At 44.5% G+C, this 22,583-nt stretch overlaps 1 protein-coding gene across 4 annotated transcripts in view; it reads left to right on the forward strand.

Annotated features, from left to right (window-relative positions):
• LOC119195232 (cell migration-inducing and hyaluronan-binding protein) overlaps window positions 1-22,583 on the forward strand; it is a 172,022-nt gene that overhangs the window by 114,053 nt on the left and 35,386 nt on the right. For all 4 annotated transcript variants that reach the window (XR_009956013.1, XM_062561685.1, XM_062561687.1 and 1 more), the window contains 5 exons: window positions 10,335-10,404; window positions 10,578-10,706; window positions 16,957-17,042; window positions 19,845-19,976; window positions 20,185-20,220. Coding sequence is in view for 3 of the 4 variants with exons in the window: in XM_062561685.1 (XP_062417669.1) it covers window positions 10,335-10,404; window positions 10,578-10,706; window positions 16,957-17,042; window positions 19,845-19,976; window positions 20,185-20,220 (453 nt within the window). In the remaining variant the exon portion in view is untranslated. The remainder of the gene's footprint in view (window positions 1-10,334; window positions 10,405-10,577; window positions 10,707-16,956; window positions 17,043-19,844; window positions 19,977-20,184; window positions 20,221-22,583) is intronic.

Consider the following 22,583-nt stretch of genomic DNA (forward strand, 5'->3'; position numbering starts at 1 on the left):
GCTTATTTGATGAAAAATGTACTTTCTTGTTACTTGTTTTCTGAGTTTGTATCTATGTGGAAATGCACTTATTGTACGTCGCTTTGGATAAAAGAGTCAGCTAAATGACATGTAATGTAATGTAATGTCCCAGGATGTACACCAATGATCTGTGAGCCTCCCCCAGGGGAACAGACACATGTATACATCACATGCCCTCCACTTCTGTTCATCTGGTCCACATCCAATCATTGAGCACAGATCTACTCGGAACACTTGGGTTCTGTAGGTCTTTTTCAATTCTATCAATTCAATCAATTCGATCTCAGTCACCTGTTGAGAGACACTCATCACAGTATCATTCAATATTCTCATATAGTCAGATATTTCCACATGTTGGTACTGCAATGGGCTGACAGTGGTAGGCAAAGTGGTTGTTAACGGACAAGGCATCTTTCTTCCTGTTAATACCTCATGGGGGCTTATCCCTAACTTAGAGTAGTTCAGCGTTGGAGAAGTGGGAACCATTATCCGATCGTATAACTTCTGGAATTCCAAATCTGGGTATTAGTTCTCTGGTCAGCCATTTTACCACATCTGCTGCTCTTTCTGATTTTGTGGGGATCGCCTCCACCCACCTAGAAAAAGGATCAACGCATACCAACAAATACCTCTTGCCCTCAACTCGATTCTTCATTCCCATGTCTGTGAAATCAATTACCACCTCTTTCCATGGTGCCATAGGGGCAGGGAAACTTCCAAGTCCAGCCTTCAACGCCGCCTTCGGGTTGTGTTTACAACAGATCTCACATGTTTGGACATAATATTTAGCTATGTCGGTCAGGAATGGATGCCACCATTGTTGGGAGGTTAACGTTATCATACGTCCACTGGCACCATGTCCACGACTATGGGCCTCCTGGCACAACATATTCAACAATACTGCCGGGGCCACTACCTTCCCCTCGTGGCTTCTCCACAAACCTTCACTGTCTTTGCTGGCTCCCTTGTTCAGCCAGGCTTGCTTCTCTGTAGGTGCAGCTTGTTCCTGTAACTTCACAACATGTTGTAAGTCTAGCTTAGCACTTTCTGGATCCTCCGTTTTTTGCATCATTTGGTTTCTTGACGTGTATCCTGCTGTGCGCTTAGCCGCCTGGTCTGCAGCATTATTACCTCTAGCTAACTCCGAGGCTTCTGTCTGATGTCCCTGGCATTTCATGACTGCTACTTGCTTTGGTTTCTTTAGTGCATGGTATAAATCTAGTAGTGGCTGCAGGTGTTTGACAGGAGTTCCATTGCTAGTTACAAATCCTTTTCTCCTCCAGTGGCATAAATCAATGTGGACTGCTTGTATAGTGTAGGCAGAGTCAGAATAGATATTCACTCGTTTGCCTTCTGCTGCTTTGCACGCCTCTGTCAGAGCCATTAACTCTGCGGTTTGTGCTGAAGCAGGCTGAGAAACTATGCCTGTTTTGATTGTTTCCCATCCTCCCCTGGATCTGTGTACTACAGCATATGAAGCAACAAGTTCTCTGTCTGGTGTCTGGTGACTATGGCCGTCACAGTAGTAAGTGTCATCAGGGTCAGTCAGCGGCTCCTTTTCTAGCGTCGCATGAAGTCTCATTTCCTGGTCTGTTAATTCTGCACACACATGCTCCTCCCCATTTCCATCTGAGCTGCCATGTTTCTGGTTGTAGCCTCATAATGTATGTATGTTTTGGTCAACAGGCTTTGCAAAGCTGATTGTCTTGCCGCGGAGAGTGTGAACGCGTTTGACTGTAAGAACGCAACTATTCCATGTGATGTGTGCACATCACAGTCTGGTGTTCCATTGTTATATGGGCCGTTTTAATCAATGCTCTTCCAATAGCAGCTATGTGTCTGACACACGTGGGATGCCCTATTTCCACGTTGTCCAGCTCACCACTATAGTACATCAAAACCTTACGATCTGTGTTACCCTCCCCCTTTTGAAACAGAACGGAATTCACAAATCCGTTCTTTTCATCAACATCCAGATGAAAGGGTTTTGAGTAGTCAGGGGGGTGCAACGTGGCTGCGCTGGCCATGGCCTGCTTAGTGGCAATAAATGCAGCCTCTGCCTCCTGAGTCCACACCAAAGGCTTTGAGTAGTTTCTATAGCCTGCACCCAATATCAAAGCCCTCAAGGGGGCCATCTGCACCGAGAAATCAGGTATAAAATCTTGCTCCATGTTACAAGCCCTAAGAATTTCATCATTTTTCAAACCATCGTGGGTTGAGGATGTTGCAAAATGGACGATTTTTGCATTTCAGTCATAGCTTGCCCTGATGGTGACACAATTCTCCCCAGAAAAGTCACCTTCTGTCTCCCGATCTGCAATTTCGATTTAGACACTTTGAAGCCGTTCTTCTGTAACCACTGCAGCACTGTTCTGGTAGCGAACATAATTGTTTCTGAGCTAGTCCCTGCTAGCAGGATGTCGTCCACATATTGTAGTAAAACAACTCCTTCCGGTAGTTCTAAATTGGCCAAAATTGTCTTCAGAACATGGTTAAAAATCAATGGAGAGTCTACATAACCCTGCAGTAACTGCGTATAAGTATATTGCCGCCCCTTATACGTAAATGCAAACATCCGTCTCGAGCTCACAGCTAGAGGGACACAGAAAAAAGCATTCGCCAGGTCAATGCAGGTGAACCATCTTTTATCAGGGCCTATTGCATTTAACATTGTATAAGGATTTGGAGTGTCATAGTGAGTTGGTACTACAACTTTGTTTATGAGCCTCAAATCATGCACCATTCTATAGTCAGGCTTCCCGGGTTTAGGGACCGGATTAATCGGGGTATTCCAGGGGGACCCCGTCCTCTCGAAATACACCTGCCTGCAGCAACCCTTCAATTGTTCTTTCTATCCCTGCCGTTTGTTCCTCCCTTAAGGGGTACTGGGGACGGTAAATTGGGACCGGTTTTTAATTCAATTACCACTGGGGCCATTGGAATCAATCCCACATCAGCTCCCCCTTTTGTTCAGAATGTATCAGGAAAATCATCAAGCATGAGCTGTGTGTTCTCATGGTCAGTATTTTCCCTACCATGTGTGCGGCTTAGTAGGTGTTTCTCTGGTATTAGTTTCTGAGGTATGTGCAATACGATACATGTCATTAGCCTGAGAGTAATGTAAGTTAATATTTTGGGTGGGCACCCAGTCCGTGGCATCAACCCCTGCTTTAACCATCGGCCCCATGTTCTTAGCTTCTCCTCCGCTTTGGATAAGCAAGGTGATGTGAGGAGCAGAGGTCTCTTGTAGCGCATACAGAACTTGTAACTCAGAGGTAAGTTCCACCGCAGCTGGCACACCTTGCTTCCCCACATAGATCTCTCGGACCTTAACAGCAGGATGTCCATGGACCTCGCTTTCAAACTCAAGTCCACTCCACAGGGTGTCATAGTTCTCATCAGGAGACAGCGAATAGTTCATCGTGCAATGAGGAGGATCCACAGGTGGTTCAGTCTGGTGTAATACCTTGAACCATGGGCCCCAACGGTGGACAGTCTCATGCAGAACAGTTTGATCATAATCCTCCACTCTCCCCCACCAGACCTCTGCCTCGTCATTCAACGTCTGTTGAACTTCAGCTTGCAGCAACTGGTGGCCATAAGAGTGGGGTGTGGCACATCGTTGTCGTGTCCCATCCGGAAATGTTACGGTGATACATCCCTTCGTCATTTGCATAACAATATTTTGGGAACACAAAATGTCTCTTCCCACCAGGTTGATCGGGCAGGCAGTGGAAATTAAAAAGGATTGGTCAAAACAGAGCGATTTCCATTTACACAGGACTTGAATAGAAAGTGGCCACTCCTCTGATTGACCCGAAAATCCGATAACTGGCACAGTATTCCTTGATGGTGGCAGTGGCGTGTTTATTGTGGAATACCTAGCACCCGAGTCCAGCATACATCTGTAATCTCTTCCGTTGATTGTCAGAGACACCATGGGTTCTGGAAACAGGTTACCGTCAGCCGTCGGATCTGGGCACCCCTATGGCATTTGCTGATGACCTGGGGCCTAATGCCGCAGGCTATTACTCTGTTTTTGTGTATGTGGTGCTTGTGGTGCATAGATATCATAAGGGTATTGAGCTGAGTTGGACTGAGGCCTCTGACCCTGAGGTGGTTGGGGGCATGTTTCGGACCAATGTCCAGGCTGCCCACAGTTAAAACAATTTCCCTGTCGTCTAGAGCGCCCTCCATTAGTTAGAGCTCGGCCACGATTTCCCCCTCCCCACTGTCTTCTCGTCACCGTACAGTGGGGCCCCCATCATGTGTTGTGGTTGTGGGGCATAAGGCTGGGGATAGTAAGCCTGTGGAGGAGTGTACGCAGCCTGTTGTGGCTGCTGGTAGTCTGGTGCACATGGGAAAGGAGGGGGGTCTGGATAAGGGCCATATTGAGGTGGCCCTTCCCCCTGAGCTGGTGCTGTTGTTTGGGACATCTGTTTGGCTTCAATCTTGCCCTGGTTCACCTTTTCTCTGCTTTCGTTCAGCTGTGTTTTTGCCAATATTAACTGGATATTATATAATTCACCCTTTTCCTTATCATATTTTTCTTTGCTCCGGTCCACATAGTGTTTAATCTGTGAGGACCAAGCATCAAAGTTCATGTCAGACAACCCCACAATTCCTCTAAGTTGGGTCTTTATTGTCTCCGAGACAGATGACTCTATGGCGCCGCGAAAAAGAAGCTCGGTTCTGTGATCATCCATGGCATCTTCCCCTAACTTGTTGTCCCATAGTTCTCTGACTCTCCTTAAGTAACTATTTCCACCCTCACTGTTGTGTGAGGGGACATAAGTGAGTTCAGTAGTAGCCACCTTCACAGGATATTGGAGTCTGAGCTTTGGCCAGAGCACTGACACCCAATCTGCCAGAGGCTCCCCATCAGGGAGGTCAGAGGTCCTGGCTTCCCCCTCTAACTTCTGGAGTTCAGCCAGTGTGGCACAAGCCACAAAAATTCTTCTGAGATCCCCCAAACCGGGAACATTACCCGCACACTGAGCAAGGAAACCATGAATCCATGCTGCACCACCCTTCTCTATTTTAAGTAATTTAAGCTTCATCATGCTTAGGTCTGACAATGCAAGTGGCGCATATGTTGTTTTTTGACTTCCGTCTCTACAAATAGCTGTTAACCGTGGTAGTTGATGAGAGGTCGGAGCATTCCGTCTGATTTTTAACTTAGGTTTCAAATCATTGCATTGATGCACACTCGCTCCGGCTGCATTCCCCTGATAATATCGGTTCGTATTACCTCTTAAACCCCCTGTCTCATGACGCTCCATCAGAGTAGATGACTGTGGTTTTTGTGATTCTAATGCTGCTTCATGCTCCTAAAATTCCTCGTCCCAATCATCTTCCTCTGACTCAACGTGCCTCCCCCTCTCATCCTGTCCACACCGGGTGATTGATTGCCGCTCTGCCTGAGCTATGACTTCTATCAGTTTCCTCTCCTGCAACCCGACCTCCGTCTACATTAAATGAGGTCATAGGTCGGTGCTCGGGTTGCCGCTTTCTTATGACTGTTGAGTGACCCTGTGTTGTGTTAGGATCACTCCTATCGTCTGGCTCCAGCTGGGGCCTGTCCTCCAAATATTGTACCGTCTCTGAGAGAAAAGCAGAAACTTTGTCTGCCCCTTCATTCTCTTCATGTGGGTATGGAGTCACTTGTAAGAAACCTTTCTGAACTACCAAAACCTGAGATTCTCCTGGATTAGTAGCTTTCCCTTGCCTCAGTGGCATCTGGTGTGCTTCATTTAACAACCGATTAGCCTCCGCATATGGGCCTGTGGTGTAGGGAGGAGGTGCACTAGGTTTACAAACAGTCTCTTGCTCCTTTTCTTCTGCTTTGGTTTGCGGCAACTGCATTGCCGTCTTACTCACGAATACGGCATTTATTTCTCCCAGAAAAGTTCTACAGTCCACTAAGAACTCATTTGCCTTTTCTGCTCTTTTCTTCTCTTTTCTACAAAATCTCCCTTTAACAGCAAGGAGCGCATGCGCTTGGTCTTTTCCTCTTCTCGCTATCCTAAGATGGTTCTGCAGCTGCTCGCCTGTTGGTTGAGAATCTGTCTCCCTTCCAAACATTCCTCTTTCCTGCATCTGTGCAACCCACTTCACATATTTTTTGTTACGCTTTTCCTATCTTTTTCTAGGGTTTTATCCATATGTCTTGTAAGTCTTAAATATGGCGAAACCCTAAGTGCCTTCTTTAGACCCCTCCCATATCGTTATGGTTTCCTCCATTTTCATCACAGGTTATTTTATTTGTTCACACGTGGCTTTTGAACACAAGAGAAAGGACGCAATGCCCAATACTTTGAACCCAATCAAGAAACTTCTACTGTATTAGAGGAATACAGCGCTCGATTGTTGAGGCTTATAACACCAGTTCACTCATATTGTTTTATTTCTCTCGTGTTTATACCACCATCAATTAACTATGATTTTCCCTTTTACCCTTTAATACATATCCCCACAGATGTGTAATCCGGTCAAACACTTTTCACTGTCAGATTCTCAGTCCTTTTTCAAGTCCTGATCCACAGCTTCCAGGTTCGGTAAAACACCAGGAGTTTACACCAACCACCCCCACATTTCCCAGTATGAAAAACAACAAATCTTTCCCTGTGTCCTTATTTCGTCATCTAATATTCTAACCTGCCAGTCCACAAATCACACTAATGGGGCTGCAGGACCAGAGGTATCCAAACTTCAACTTGGATTTTCTACTGACTAATGATTAACATAAATTTAAACCCTGCTCTGATCTAAACTGCCAGTCCACGACATACATACGTGTAACTGCAATCACCAGAGGTATTTTTAAACCTGGATTCCTACCAACTAGGGTCGACCTCAGATAGCTCAATTGAGCACCGTCGTTCCTTTTTAAACCCTTTATATTTACCTAAGTTCCCTACCCTGGGTCCCTACACTTTCTCTAAATCGCCAATCCTACTGCATGCAAACGTAGGGCTGCGATCACCAGAGGTCAACAAACTCCAACTCTGGATTTCTAACAAAGAGTCGACTTCAGGTCCTTTTAAAACTCTTTATATATATTTAACTAAATTCCCTACCCTATGGACACTTATTTATGTTGAATTCAGTGTGAGCATGTGCTTATACTTTACATGTGATCAACAGAAAATTTCCAAATTTAGTTTTAAATTTAGTGGTCTTATAACGACCTTTTTCAGTCAATGGACAGAGACGAATTCTGCAGTTGACAACAAATCTTTTAGATGTGTCCAATCACAGACATTCTATTCATTTAGAACAAAAGGTTGTCTGCTCACCTCTTTCTGCTGTGGGCGCCCTTGTTGTCAATGCTGAACCACGCCGATGTTCCTTTAGCTTGGTCCGGAAAACGGACGCCCCCGTCTAAAGATCCGGTCACATTCAATGTCCAGACCACCTTGCCTAACGTAAACAATGAACAAAGTGTGCATGTTGGATGGTGTGGTGCGAACCCCCCCCTTATCTTACACATCTTCTGGTTGACCCGCTGACCTTGCTTCCTTAGTCAGGACAGAAACCGTTCCAATATATGTAACACAAGAAGCTTCTGTCTATATGTGTGTTTTCTAGTTCTCAAATACATCAGTTAGAGCACCCCCCTGCCGCCAGACTGTCTGGCCTTTTAGGCACATCCTGCTTTCCCTCCGACCTTGAATTCTACAGCAGAACAGGGCAACATGTTTCTAACTTAGCACTAAGAAAAAAAACTTTTGATTATCAAAATATCAGAGCCAAGAGCAGCGAGTGTAGTCAACTACTGCTGTTAACACATCCCGTCAGACCAGGTTTATTTATTTGTATCCGTTAATGAACTTTTCTCCTCTTGTTACCCTGGTAACCGCTGTCATTACAGATGGTTGGGTCGATTCTGACTGTGATAATCGTAACGTACTTCCGGTTTAGCGGCTACGCTTCATATTTTCATTCGATTTCAGCTTGGTTTGCATTTTTTTTGTCCGTCCCCATCATTCTTGTTTAGCGAGTTCGTTCTCCCGCTCATCACTCAATGAGTGCAGTGACGTTAGTTTCCTGGGCGCGTTTTTTTTTTCCTTGCATTTTTTTTTACTCCGTAACGTATATGATTTAAAATGTAGCGAAGTACAATACAAAAAATACTTAAGTAAAAGTAAAATTCCAGATTAAAAAACTATACTTAAAGTAGAAGTACACAAAAAAACGACTCAATTACAGTAACGTGAGTAAATGTAATTCGTTACTTTCCACCTCTGCAAAAGGTTTATTTACAAACTGCAATCACTTGAAATATGGCTTGAAATGTGGACTCTATACATGCTGCTTACAGAGCACCCATTTACCGAAGAGGCTAAACAAACTTCATTCTTTTCACATCCAGGTGTGAACTGCTACAGTAACCTGAAACCCCTCTCTGTCTTCTCTCTCCTTATCTCCCCCTCACATTCCAATGCATTCTATGTAGTAACATATGGGCTTTATGCGTCAATAAGTGAATATAACATAGTATACATAGTTTGTCTTCATCTTATAACTAGTACAGTCAATTACAACACAACATATAAGATCACAGTACTTATTGGTTTATCACAGTTTATCTGGTGCAATACTTTGCTTCCGTCCTCAAGTTTTAACATTACATCCTGACAGGATGTTAATGTGTACAGTATTTATATGATTTACATGACTATAAATTGTTATTGACTATAATGCATTCACTTCATTTAACATACAAATGTAATATCTACTATCTAACATCACACAAACTACAATTCTACACTAAACATTGCTACATTTGCACTTCTGCACTTCTACTTAAATTCCTAACAAGATACAGAAACAGTGCCTCCCTCCGGACTTTCAGGAGGTTCAGCTGGTATATTTGCGTAGCTCGGCCCCTGTCAGACCCCACCACCTCATAGTCAACATCCCCCACCTGCCGTGTGACCTCAAAGGGCCCCTGCAACTTTGGAGTTTGGAGTTGGATTGGGGAAGTAATACAGTTATCTTTTCCCCTGGTTCGAATTGTCGCGCACTGGCTCCTCTGTCGTACAGCTGTTGTTGACGTCCATGGGCCTGGAGCAAATTTTCATGTGACATCATACCCAATGTGTGCAGCTTTGCAAGTCCAGGAGCTGCTGGATCTCATTTTTGCATGGGCTCAAACCTTTCACAGTTTTCTTTAATCTGGTCCTGCACCCTCGCGGGGTCCTGCCAAACAAAAGTTCAAAGGGAGGTACACTCTCAGTGTCCAAAGTGCCCTGGTCTGTCAGAATCTCTTTCGGGATTCCGACACGGTAGATTACCTGAAACAGAGCCTGAGCCACACTCTTTGCAGAGATGTTGCACAACAGCACCACCTCTGGATATCTTGTTGAGTAATCCACAAGGACTAACACAAAGTGGTTTTGTGTGTGCTCCGGTGAAATGGCCCGATGAGTTCCATGCCGAACATAACCGCCATTAATGGCAGAAGACGCAAAGGCTCCCTCAGAATGACCGGGTGGTTAACCAATGACTCACTTCCCCCGGATGACCAGCCAATAAAATCGGGTCATTAGCCGCCCTGGTGTTTTCTCGTACCCGATGTGACCAGCCATCTGGTTAGTGAGCTGCCTTGAAAATGATTTCTCGGCAGCTTTTCGGCACTAGCAACTGAGTCTTTTCCTGTTAGAAAGTCATGACTCTCTCTATAAAGTCGGTCCCTAATCAATGAGAAGTGTGCATATGACTGATGCGTTCGGCCATAATCGTTTAACACCCAAATCACGACTACATAAAATGTATATGTACAGTCACAAAATCTTCACCTCTTATAAGTGTGTAAAGCTCTTTTTGTACATATGCAACTGACAAAGACAATGTCAATACTTGCTTATATGTATTTAAAAACATAACATTGGTTACCTACTTTACCTAACTTCAGTAATTTTATGAACTAAGATGCAATGTTAAATTATAATAGAACATTTCTCTTAAGTAATAGAATTCACTTGGATATCGACTAATTAATTTAATAGTGAACTCCCACTGCCTCACCTGGCTCCATCCTTAATAACTTAAATCTTCCTACAAGGAACGGTGGTCAGGTAGTGGAGGAATGTGACAAAGCTGTCGTACCTGATGCCATGGACTTGATCTTGGTGTCTTGGTTATGGGATATTTTCAGTAAAAACTACTAAAATCTGATGTCAATATTTACAAAATAAGATAACCAATAATCGGAAAGATTGCATTTTGAAAAAAAAAGATTTGAGGGTGAAGGTTGAAATCAAATAGGCAAATTATTTTCTTTTTTTCCTTTCCAACACTTTTAATAGTGCCACTTCAACTTTCTGGATCGCCAACCCTAATAACAACCTCATCAACTGTGCTGCTGCAGGTTCCGAGGTGAGTCTCCCCCAGCTCTCTCCAGGTTGGGGTGCTCATTACCGCTGTGCCAGGTCAGAGTAATGGCTGTAAGCTTATTAATTTCAGGTTCAAGCAGACAAAAGACACAGTCACTGCTATTGCTATTGAATTAAACAACATATATGTTTATATATTTCGGTGTGATCCCACAGGAAACAGGTTTCTGGTTCATCTTCCACCATGTGCCTACTGGGGCCTCAGAGGGGCTGTACTCCCCCGGACAAACGGAACACACACCCATGGGAAAATTTACCAACAATAGAGCCCATTCCAACAACAGGGTGAGTGGGTCCATAGGCTGAAAGGCTTCAGGACTAGCCTGTACTGTCACACGTTCAAATTTTCACACACTACACAGTGTCTCCCCATGGTTTACAACTTCAGGGGGGAGGAGGGGTGTAGTAATGGTCTGGCCAAGGTGGGAAGGGAGTTGTACAATGGGTTTGGCTGACCAGGGGGGCAGCGTAAGGCTAGTATTCGGGCAAACGGTTCAGCCGACCGAGGGGCGTATTAGTTGGCCGAACTTCTAAACGCCTGATCCTTTAGCAACTCTAGCCGGTTCAGCTGTGAACCAGGATTTGATTCAATTTCAATCGCTGATACTATCGAGCCGACAGCGTTTAGCGAAAAAGGTCTGGAAGCCGTAGCTGTCCTTTTGGATGGCTGCTAGGATTGTTTGGCTGTCCACAAAGTTAATCCATTGGTCGACTTTGATGTGGCAGTGCTTTTCAAAATACTTTTTTGAGCGGGTAGTGAAGACCGCGCCACAGAGTTCCGCCTTGACCACGTCTCCCTTTTGGTCTAGAGGGGTGAGTTTAGCCTTGGATTCCACCAACTTCATTACAACTTTGTTTTGAGTTTCCCACCGCAGGTAGAGTACGGCTCCATAGGAGGATTCGCTTCGATCTGAGAGCGTGATCCCTGTTGGTGGGCCTATGGCTCCGGACGGCGTGCAGCTTCTCTCAAACCTTACCTGGCCAAGTCTCACGAATTCTTCAAAGAGCGTTATTGCAGCTTCTCAGAGTTTTAGTGAGAGAGGGTCAACCCATGTGTCTTTAGATGGGTTGTCCTTGCCAGCTTCCTCGAATGATTCTCGTACCAACATTACTCCTTTCTGCTTGGCTGGCGAGGCAAGACCAACTGGGTCGTATAATGCGGCAATCTGGCTAATTAGTATGCGTCGGGTAAGGGGATTTGGTGTTCCTCCCCTGACATCCTCCATGCTCAGATTAACTCCTGTCCTCATTTTCCCTCTTTTCTTCGAGAAGTTGATAGAAGTCAGCAACCAGAGCTTATCGGTCTCAGGTTCGTAGCCGACCCCAAGTGCTTTGTTCTCCCCATCATGCATTTGATTGGGCAGTACCAGAGTCCTGGGTACAGCTTTTTCAGCAGTGGCTCCACTCCTCCCACTTTGGCGTGACAGAACCCACCGTTTAAGGAAAAAGCCTCCCGCTCCCTCCCCCTTTCCAGCGTCTTGAAGTCATCGTGTGAGGACAGGATATCATCCACATAGCTGTCTTTGGTTAGAGCTCGGCGTTCTTCAATCATATCAACAAACTGAGGACGATTGGCTGTCTCCTTCATTGCAACTTGCGCGATACATCCTGCAGGTTTATCACCGATATTGACTCTGACAACTGCAAACTCCTCAATGTTGTCCTCTGGGTTGTCTCTCCAGAGAAAGCGGTGGAGGTGAACTTCATCATCTTTCAGCCACACTGAGTTTTACATTTTTTTCACGTCACCCAGTGCAGCATGTAGTCCACTCCTGAACCTCAGAAGAACACCTCTGATGGGATTGACTACTTCGGGACCCTTGTGAAGGAGATCATTTAGACTTGTGCCTCTGAACTCTTGGCTACTATTCCAGACAATTCTCACAGGGGTTGAGGAAGAGTGCGGGTTCGGTGCAACCAGATGGCTGATGTACCATTTAGGTCCTTCCCAGTTGTTAATTTCCTCCCTTGTGAGTTTTGCAGCAGCCCCTCTTGATACCATTCTATGTATTTGTTCTTTGTATGCAGCCTTCCACGCAGGTTCCTTCCGCAGACGTTTCTCAGTATTTCTGAAGGTTGCCTCCACTGCCTTCCGATTGTCTGGCAGTGTTTTGAAGTCTGTCTTCCAGGGATAAGCTGTGTCCCAGTGGGGAAAGTTGCTGTATTTGTCTGCCAGCACGTATGTTAGGCACACTTTTATCTTTTCCGGGTCCCGCTCTTCCTTGAGGGTAATTTCTTTTCCACCAGGGGGGCACCTGCCACACTTGCAGCCGCCACATTGAGGATTGCAGGCTGCTCCGATGCTGTCCCACCTGAACCACCCAAAGACCTCTTTGGTGGCGGTTGCAGTGCTCCGGGTATACTCATGTCTTTCCTCCCTTTGAGGTATGATGGTTTCTTTGTACTCCATCGAAGCCGTTCTCATGGTCCTTGATAGGTGAGTTTCAGAGCGGTACACGGCCAAATCGACTGTCTCAATGAGATTGGGATGAGTTCCCCAACAGTCTTTCATAGCGGTCCGTCCCAGAGAACGAGGTCTTCCACAATCTTGATTGGCTGGGGAACAAGACGACCTTCCCGGTGACTGATAAGGAGGTCAATCTTTGTGGGGCGGACCAGTTCGTCTCTGGGCACGTCGGGGAAGAACTTCTGCAGCTGCTTCGCGGTGACTGATTGAGTGACCTCTGCAATGGTTTCCAGGCTATAGCAGAGAATTCTATGCTCTGCCACTTTTCCCTTGGATGTCTTGATCTTCAGCCGCAGGGAATATCTTTAGGTCGAGACAGCCTTTTTCATCCCCCTGACTCCATGGACTACAAGTCTGATGTTCTCACCGCACAGTCCTAGGTGATCAGCGGTTTCATTTGTGATATAAGCGAGGTTGATTAGGGAGCCAACAAGGCACCCAGAGTTTGTCGTCACTTTGATCAGCATCATCACCACTCGATGTTCTTGCAGTCTCTTTCCAGCCTTGGCGCATACAGTTGATGATATTCTACTTGCGAATGCATCCTTGTATTTCTCTCTTTGTTCTGGAGTAAGCTCTACCAGAGACTCCTCTTGTTTGTTGGTTATGCCAAGTTTCTTTCCTCCAAATTTTACGGTACTCTGATCCTCACTACTGCTGTCCTTCTTTGGAGTCGGCGGTTTAGGACACAGGAGGTAATTGTGGTCTGACATCCCTCCTTTACGACAGTCTCCTTTCGGGAGAGGTATCTGGGTGTGCATCCTTGGGGTGGGAACGCAAACACCTGGAACACAACCCTAGCTTCTTCAAAAGTGCATTTTTCTTAAGAGACTTGCTCTCTGAAGATCTTGCAGGCAAACAGCTTCCCGGCATGGGAGTCATCTCCACAGACAGTGCAGCTGGGATAGTCATCCTTCTGACCTCCTGTGGATTTTGTGAAAGCTATCTTCCCTCTTTTATCTGGGTAGTCTGCAGCACCCTTTTCCACAGGACCTTTATCTGCAGAGCTTAGTTCCAACTGATCCAACTCTTCCAGAATCTCCTCCTGCTTCTTTAAGAATCCTAGGAGAAAATCAAAATGATACCGTGGAGAGAACCTGTTTGCTGGGTCAGTTTTGTGGATAATCCACTACTTCTTGAAAGAACTGGGAAGCTTGCTTTCAAGAGATTGAGCAACAACACGGTTCTTTTATACATTCCACACCTTGTGGGTTACCCAATTCTTCTAGGTCCTCCCACTCATTCTTCCAGCGATAATAGTCCCTCATGTCACCGAAGAAAGTGGGTAACCATGCTCTTTCAAGGCTGATTTGAGGCTAGAGATTAGAGCTTCCTTTGGTCCTATCTGGGCTGCTTTTCTGTCTAAGGGGTCGGGTGTTCATGTTTGATGCCCCCGTGTACATTTTGGGCTTCAACTTTAGATCAGCAGACATGTCAGGGAGAGAAAGGAAAGAAGCATCTTGTCTCGGCTCACCAACCGCGCTGCCATCATCTCCCAGGTTTCTTTCTCTACCCTTTACTGCTTCGTCGTCCTCCAGTTTATCAGACAACGCCAGGACCCTCTTCTTGAATGTCTTGTGGCGTGTCCTGAGATCTAATGCCTTTGGACCAGGGACCAACTCTTTCCACTCTTCCAGCATCTCTCCGAGTTCAATAACCTCTCTTTCAAGACCTCTGTTCCTTAGCCTGCGGTCCTTGATTGACTCCAGAAGGTTAACTTCCTCTCCTTCTGCCTGAGTGATAGCCGACTCAGCTGTTTCAGCCTGCCTGAAGAACGCCTCCTCTGCGTAGCTGGTCCAAAAGGCTTCCTGGGTGGCTTTCTTTACCTCAATGAACCTTTTCTCACACTCGGTCTTCACATCAATTAGGGTTGCAGATTCTATGACCTCTTTATCTGTTGACTCCCTCAGGGCTATATGAGTATATCCCGCATCTGTGACTTTAGAAATATCCGCCCATGAATATTATCTTTGAGAACTTCAGTTGGTTCCAAAAGTCCCGGTTTGGTGAGAGTATGAGCCCTTTTTGTGAATGAAGCCTGTGCTCTTGATCGCACACTTTTAAGCTTTTCCAAGTCTGCCATTGTGACTCCCTTTATGTTGACTGGAGAGCTGGTCACTGTCAATGTGATTACGCTCTTATATCCTATCAATGGGCAGTTTGATTATTGATAACTTGGGGTCAGCCACAGAAGACAAACACGAGGCCAACAGATCCAGAGTTGACTGAGTTTCCTTAATGAAGCAGTCCGTGGCTGTTTTCACTGCACTTTATCCAGTGGGCCTCGGTTTAGAACTGTTCGGTTCTTTAAGAATCTCCCCACTGAACGGGGCATCAGGAGAGGACACGTTGTTTTAACTCGTTGTGGTTTTTTTATTTAAGCCGATTGATTTTCCACAAGCAGCTGAATTTGTCCACAATAGCAGGTTATAAACCTGTATAAATAGAAAGGCTACAGTGTAAACAATATTATTACAAAAATACAAAATATACCATGGATTCTTAACATAATAGTATCTAGTATTATAAATATGCTTAGTGTTAAACTGAATGACTAACAAAACATCTCTAACCACAGAAAAACAATCAATCAAAATTACACATTAAACTCATAGTCCCGAAACACAAAGGTGTAAATTAGTCAACGGGAGTACAGAGAGTGTAGTTTTAGATAGCGGCGCTGGGCATAGCAATCCTTTAACAAAGTAAACCGATTCACTACATTACCCATCCAGCACCGCAACCAGGAAGTAGTGAGTGTGACAGTGACGCTCCAATTTCAATCGCGGATACTATCGAGCCGACAGCGTTTAACATAAGACGCAAATAATGTTTAATCAGAGCAGCGTAACAGGCAAACACACATAAACCACATTTCAATGCAAACAACAACAACAGCTTACCGGTGGCGCATCTCTCCTGACGAGACAACCTGCCAAAACGAATACTCGGTTCCCCTTATAGCCCGTGAGTTAATCAGGTAAGTGAACCTCCCACCTGTGTTACCCCCGCTGCCCGGTGACGTAGTAAACGCTACACCCTCCTTACCCTTACTGATCCACTGCATTTGCTGACAACAGGCTTACAGAGATTTAATTTTTGCCTATATGTAGGAATCAGATGGATTACAGTGCAGCACGAGATTCAGCTTGGTAGGCCCTGCTTATAGTGGAGTAGCATTGGTCCAGAGTGTTCTCTTCGGTGGAGCATTAAACTAACTTGTGGCTGAATTTTCTCACGTAAGGCTGCACCCCCCCCCCCCCAAAACACAAACGACACCTCTCTGTGACCGTAGTGACGTCAATAACCAGCGCATATATTAAGTCATAATATCTCATTTTTATCTGATAATTTCGACTTTTTAAGTCATCATTTTGACTATCTAACCCTTCTTTTTTTGTGTATAATAGACAGATGAATTCATTTGTAAAAGTAATTCCTGGTAAAACTGCCTAAATCTTTACTGCATTTTTAAATTGACATGCAATAGAAGTTTGATATCCCACAGATCGCCACTAATCGCCACCAGAGATAAATCCAATCAGGGTTGTCATCCATAAACCTCATGACCAATAATGTAATAATAAATGGTGCAGCTATTTGTGGAAAAAACAAAATGAGTGCAAGAATTGTGGCTCAACCCGTTAATTTTAAATATGGCTCCATGTTTGTTATGAACCTGTCACCAAGTCAAATTTACTTTGAGGGCAAAGATACCACGGAATAAATCATTTCTGATCCTTAATCTTTGCTAATGCAGTTATTGTATTGGATAATAAAACACAATGCACTATACTCAAATTGGGAAATAACACTAAAATGATTGTTTTAGCTCAACTGAAAGGTCATTTTTGTATTCCATCATTTTATTGTGTTTAGGTAAAATCCAGTTACTACAGTGTCCCTTGAGTCAAATATTCACCTATTGTTACATTTACAGAAAGAATCTGTTTAGAGCAATAATCTGTAAATCCACCTGACTGTCAAAGTTTTTGTTAAAGCATTGCTCTTTATTATTTGTGTTCGATCTCATGATTGATCATGTCATTTTTCCTCTTTCTGCTCCAGGCTGGAATGATCCTTGACAATGGAGTAAAGACCACCCAGGCAAACAACAAGGATAAGAGACCCTTCCTTTCTCTGATTGGAGCCAGGTTAGACTGTCACAATCAGTGTGTATGACATCCTTTCGACCGGCCCATAAAGCAGGGACAGCGGCCCATTGGTTCATTTTCTATACTGACACTGGGCCGGCCCAATCATCTCTTAGCTCTAACTCTCCGTGTGTTAGTTAGACGCATTCAGTGGCTCAGAGCCAGAAAGAAATCTGTGGATTACGATGGAGAAACAAAAACGTAAGAGCAAGGGGGTTGCTGAGAAATTGCAGGCCAAAAAATCTAGAGGTAGATGCCTCAACATGTTCAAAAAAAAAAAAACTTTTGCGGGCTGACCGGGGGGGGGGGGGGGTCACCCGGCACCTGAGCGCACACTAGTCTGATGCGTCACAACTTCACAACAACCGGGAGTTTTTCGCGCCGTTGACTTAGCAGGCTGTGATTGGAAATCGGGACTGGAGCTGTCCCGACCGGGACAAATCAATGCCCATAATTCGGGATGTCCCGGGTAATACGGGACGGTTGACAACCCTTGCTCGCAGGCAGCAGAGGAGAAGGTGCAGCAGAGGAGAAGGTGCAGCAGATGTCTGAGTCTGACAGTGAAGTCAAGGAGGGACAGAGTGAGCAGGAGAGTGTCATTGAAACGGTAAGCAAGCAGGTAGCTACATGAACAGGGAGGGAGTATTAATCAGGGCGGGTGCATGAGGATAGTGTGTGTGGGCCTGGCTGGGCCACAACGAAGATGATGACGATTTAACAGTTACCTCAATTAATGAATATTATAATAAGGCAACATACATAATCGTTGTTGGTTGTTGCTATTTTAAAGTCTGAGTGTCAGGTTGTCATTTGTCAAATTGTCACTTAAAAGTTACTGCAATGGCCACTCAGTCAGCTAAAGTAAAATAACACAGCATAAGCTATTTTGCACTGTGAGCAGAGTTGAGAGTTCACTTATTCAATTGCAACTTGGGATATTCTAATGTAACCATTTAAAACTCATAACGGCCCTTCTTTAGAAAAAAACTTAAATGATGCCATTTGATTATTTTAATTAATACGCGCCCACAACGAGTTACATGTTAGAAGAGGTCGCTAACGTATCTTATTTGGGGTTTTAAAACCCGCTTTGCATTTTGAAAGCTGTATATTCAACTAACTAGATATTTTCTAAGGTTTCTTCTGAATTTCCAATGTCATCAATATGCAATATTACGGCAAGTGAATACTCTAAATTTTGTATAGTTATTATCAGGACGTTTTGTGTGAGTAATTTGTTTGTATAGGTTTTTAATGGGAAGTATCTCAACAATTAGAGGTAAATGTTGTTTGGTGTCATATTAAAGAGGGGTTTGTGCTCTTTAAAGGGATAGTTCACCCAAAAATGAAACTTGTGTTATCATTTACTCACCCCCAAGTTGTTTCAAACCTGTATGATTTTCTTTATTCTGCTAAGCACAAAGAAATATATTTTGAAGAATGTCGGTAATCAGACAGTTGATGGACCCCATTGACTTCCATAGTATTTTTTTTCCTACTATGAAATTCAATGGGGTCCATCAACTGTCTGATTACCTACATTCTTTAAAATATCTTTCTTTGTGCTTAGCAGAATAAAAAATTCATACAGGTTTGGAACAACGTGATGGTGAGTAAATGATGACACAATTTTCATTTTTGGGTGTACTACCCCTTTAAAACAAAGTAACCTATACTTGCAATTGTAAACTGGTCCATGACACTTAAAGTAGTTCTCAGCTTTGTATGGGTTTTTGGGAATGGAACAGTAGATATGCATATCTACAGGAACCGCAAGGATAGTGTACTGGTTGGTGGTTTTGTCCGACCGATTGTTGTGGGCCATTTTTTTGTCCCAGTCCAGCCCTGATGATATCTCATGTCACATCACACAATTATAATTCAGCGTGATGGATTTGCAGTCTGTTATGGTCCCTTTTACTGTTGTTGAAACAAACACATGTCGGTGTAAATATTTGAAAGGGAGTGTCACTTTAAAGTTGAAGTGTTACTGTTTTTAAATCAACTCGAGGAGAATTGAGAAAGAAGAACAACAGTCTGTTAGTTCCACGTGGTTAGTGTGATCGAACTCATGTGTCCACCTAACCTCATCATTTCAATGTGAAGACATTTTCGGTTCCTTGACGCTCTTTAAAGGGAGGATATATTTCCTTTTTCTGAAAACTTTCTCCTCCAAAAAAGCTATTTAGTCTCGCTCAGGGAATATTAACCCAAATCAATTGACTGTGTAAACCTTTGGATTTACATGATATCAAACTCTATGTATTATTCTAAAAATGCTTGCTTACTTATTTACACATTCCAAGGCAGTGCATGATCCAAAATTTGTCATCCAACAAAAATTGTTATGCACAGAAACCTTCCACTCTAAGTCTCATGTTTTTTATTTGATTTTAAATTAATATAACTATGTGAGCTTTCTCTTGAGGTTTTGTCATTTCCTCTTTTTGTTCCCGTTAAGGGTGGTTTTAGACTTTTCTAATGACAGGTCAATGGACAGGTCAATTTCGTAACCTGTACCGGTTTTGAATTACTCTGAGGCAAATTTTTGGTTTGCGATATTGGGCTAAGCAAATAAAATTGAATTCATTAGAATAGCAGAAACAATTCTGAATGTGCGGTGGCTCTTAGGGTTCAAACAAACAAGGAAAATCAATAACAATGCACAGAAACTTTCCCCACAGTAGGTATTCTGTAATGAGTTACTATGCAGCCCTGCATGTACAGCAAATACTTAGGTATTCAATTAATCTACAAGTGGACACCTTCATCCCTTCTCTGTATGTCTCTTCAATTGTTTAGGTATGGCCCCCATCAGGATGCTGATCCCTTCAAACCTAGAGTCCCTGCCCTAATCCAACATTTTGTAGCCTTCAAGAATCAGGACCACGGAGCCTGGCTGAGGGGAGGAGATGTCTGGCTCGATCACTGCCAGTGAGTGGGCCTACTGCATTGATACAGTGATATGTATGTTTTTGTCTGGACACATATTTGTTGAATATTATTTAAGATTATTCTACATCGTACATCTTATAATAACCTTCAGACACATGTGTGTGTGTGTGTGTGTGTGAGAGTATTTACTGGAGACCACTAACTGTCACTGTCCTCACAGCAATATCGTTCTCTTTTTCTTGTTTAGATTTGCTGATAATGGAATTGGCCTAACTCTGGCAAGGTAGGAGAAACTCCACCTGAGACACACATGTAAAAAACGTCATAGCTCTATTGATAGAAATAATTAAATTCTGTGATGGGCGGGCTGTGATGTGGAGAGAGGACCCAAAAGCGGGATGCAGAAAAAATAAATAATCTTTAATCAGAAGGTGGTAACTGAGGGGTAGCCGCGAAGGCAGGCACAAAAACGACAACTGAAAGTCTTCTCAAGAAATAAACAGAAAATCTCTCGGGTTAAACGAGGCACTAAAGGTCGGTGGATGGGAAGAGGCGTTCACTGTCCGTCATTCCCGACAAAGTCGGCTGTCAGGGGTGGCGGCTGTTCAGCGGGGGCTCCTCCAACTCGGCGGGGCCGGACGCTGAGTCTGGAAGGTAAAAAACAAGACGCAACAGGACACGACTGAGCATAAGAGACGCAGAAGGTGAGTGTGCCTCCTGCTTGGGTAGCGAAATAATCTGACAGAGAACAGAGGAAAAGGGGGACTAGAAATAGCAGAAATAATTAACAACATAGAGAACAGGTGTGCAACTATTAGTGTGAAAGGGGGGGAGATAATGGGATTCAGCTGATGAGTTGTGGAAATAACGTATGAGTAACTAAAGACCAGTAGGGGGAGGAAAAGGGACAGGAAGAGCTCAAAACCATGACACGGGCATGAGGAGTGCAGGTAAAGGATCCTCACCTGGGTCTCCTCGATAGTGCGCGGTGCCCAGTGGTCCTCCCATGTGCAGGAACAGACAGGTGTCACTAACCGAGGAGGTGAGACAAGAGGAAAGTAATGGGATAAACACTGAATGAAACAAGAACAACCGGCTCTCGGCTGGACTAGGTACAGGTCACTGAGACTCGCGAAGACTGAGGTCGACATACGTGACGTAAGTAACGATCCGACGTCGAGAGGTTGTCGGGCTCTCCATCTTATCCCCTGGTGATTGTGGCTCCGGTGCAGGTGCGTGATTGCAGGACTGTGACAGGTGCATGCGAGGCCAACCTCTCCCAGATACACCAGAGGGAGACCTAAACCAGCCTTTACCTGGGTCCAGAAGAGGGGACTCTGACAGTACCCCGCCCCCCACGACCGCCACCAGGCGGTCCACCTGGAGCTCCCGGCTTCCGCCGATAAAACTCCCGGATCATGCTGGGGTCCAGGATCAGGCGCCGGGAAACCAAACACCTCTCCTCCGGCCCATAACTCTCCCAGTCTACCAAAAACTGGTAGCCCCTCCCTCTACGTCGGGAGTCCATAACCCTCTTTACAGTGAAGGCCGGGTCCCCATCAATCATTTACAGTAGTCCATGATGGCTGATGCTGCTTTGGTGTGTTAGTGCTGTTTGGTTTTGTGAAGTTTTGTGAAAGAATGAAATCCATTCTTGTTGGTATTTGTAAGATGTTACCCTGTAAGAATATTTCCATTTGAAATGGTCTCTGGTCAGAAAATTTGAAATATTTGCCTTAAACCCCTGTGGTATGTTGAGCTCTTCTGCTGTCCTTCTCCAGCATTCACAACAAAAAACACAGTTCTGATCAAATGTGATTGTTTTATACTGCTTTGACCATATTTTGTTCAGTACTTTTGAAAATGTTCATTGCCTTATTAAGACAATTCTTTGTCTTCATCTACATAAAACAATGGTGCCTATAAAAATGTATATTTTATCACTTTGTTCTTTATCCCTTCTGTCCTGTTTATTGAATGGTGGCCCTGATTGGCCCTCAACCTAGTCCCAGTTTTTAATTTTGGCCCTCTCTCTGATTGAGTTTAACAGCCCTGACCTGGAATATAATGCACCTCCTGCCCAGTCAGCCAGGCACATCATTTTATTGATTTTGTTAATTTATTGCATCATATATTATTTCACCATGCCTTAATACTCCCTGTTATGTAGTGTGTAGTGACCCAAAACTAACTAACACACACACTCCAAAATTAGACAAATAGATTAAACCATTAGTAATGCTTGCGGATCCAGCAGAGCCATGCAGAGGGAATTAGTATTTGTCCTATTCTATGTACTGTGTGTATATATATATATGTAGCCGTCTCTGGCTATCGGTTGCCGGGTTCTCTGGAATGAGGGCACGGACACTTGTCGTACTGCGTAACTCGGTCTTTATTCGTTTTATTTACACAGCGTTGTCTGCTTGCCGCTTGCTGTCGGCGCTCCAGCCCGCTCTGCTCTCGGGTCCTCGCGCTCCCCACTCCGCGTCCTGCTTACGGTTTTAAAGGGGGAACACACAATCATACTGATGCCGCCCAGCTGCGCTAATTAACCCCCGGCAGCGTTCCCCGAACCACTCCCCCGTTCTCGCCCCCTGCAGCCGCGCTAACCACACCCCGCCACCACATACCCCCACCGCCCGA

This window comes from Pungitius pungitius, chromosome 4 (assembly GCF_949316345.1).
Source record: "Pungitius pungitius chromosome 4, fPunPun2.1, whole genome shotgun sequence".
NCBI lineage: Eukaryota > Metazoa > Chordata > Actinopteri > Perciformes > Gasterosteidae > Pungitius > Pungitius pungitius.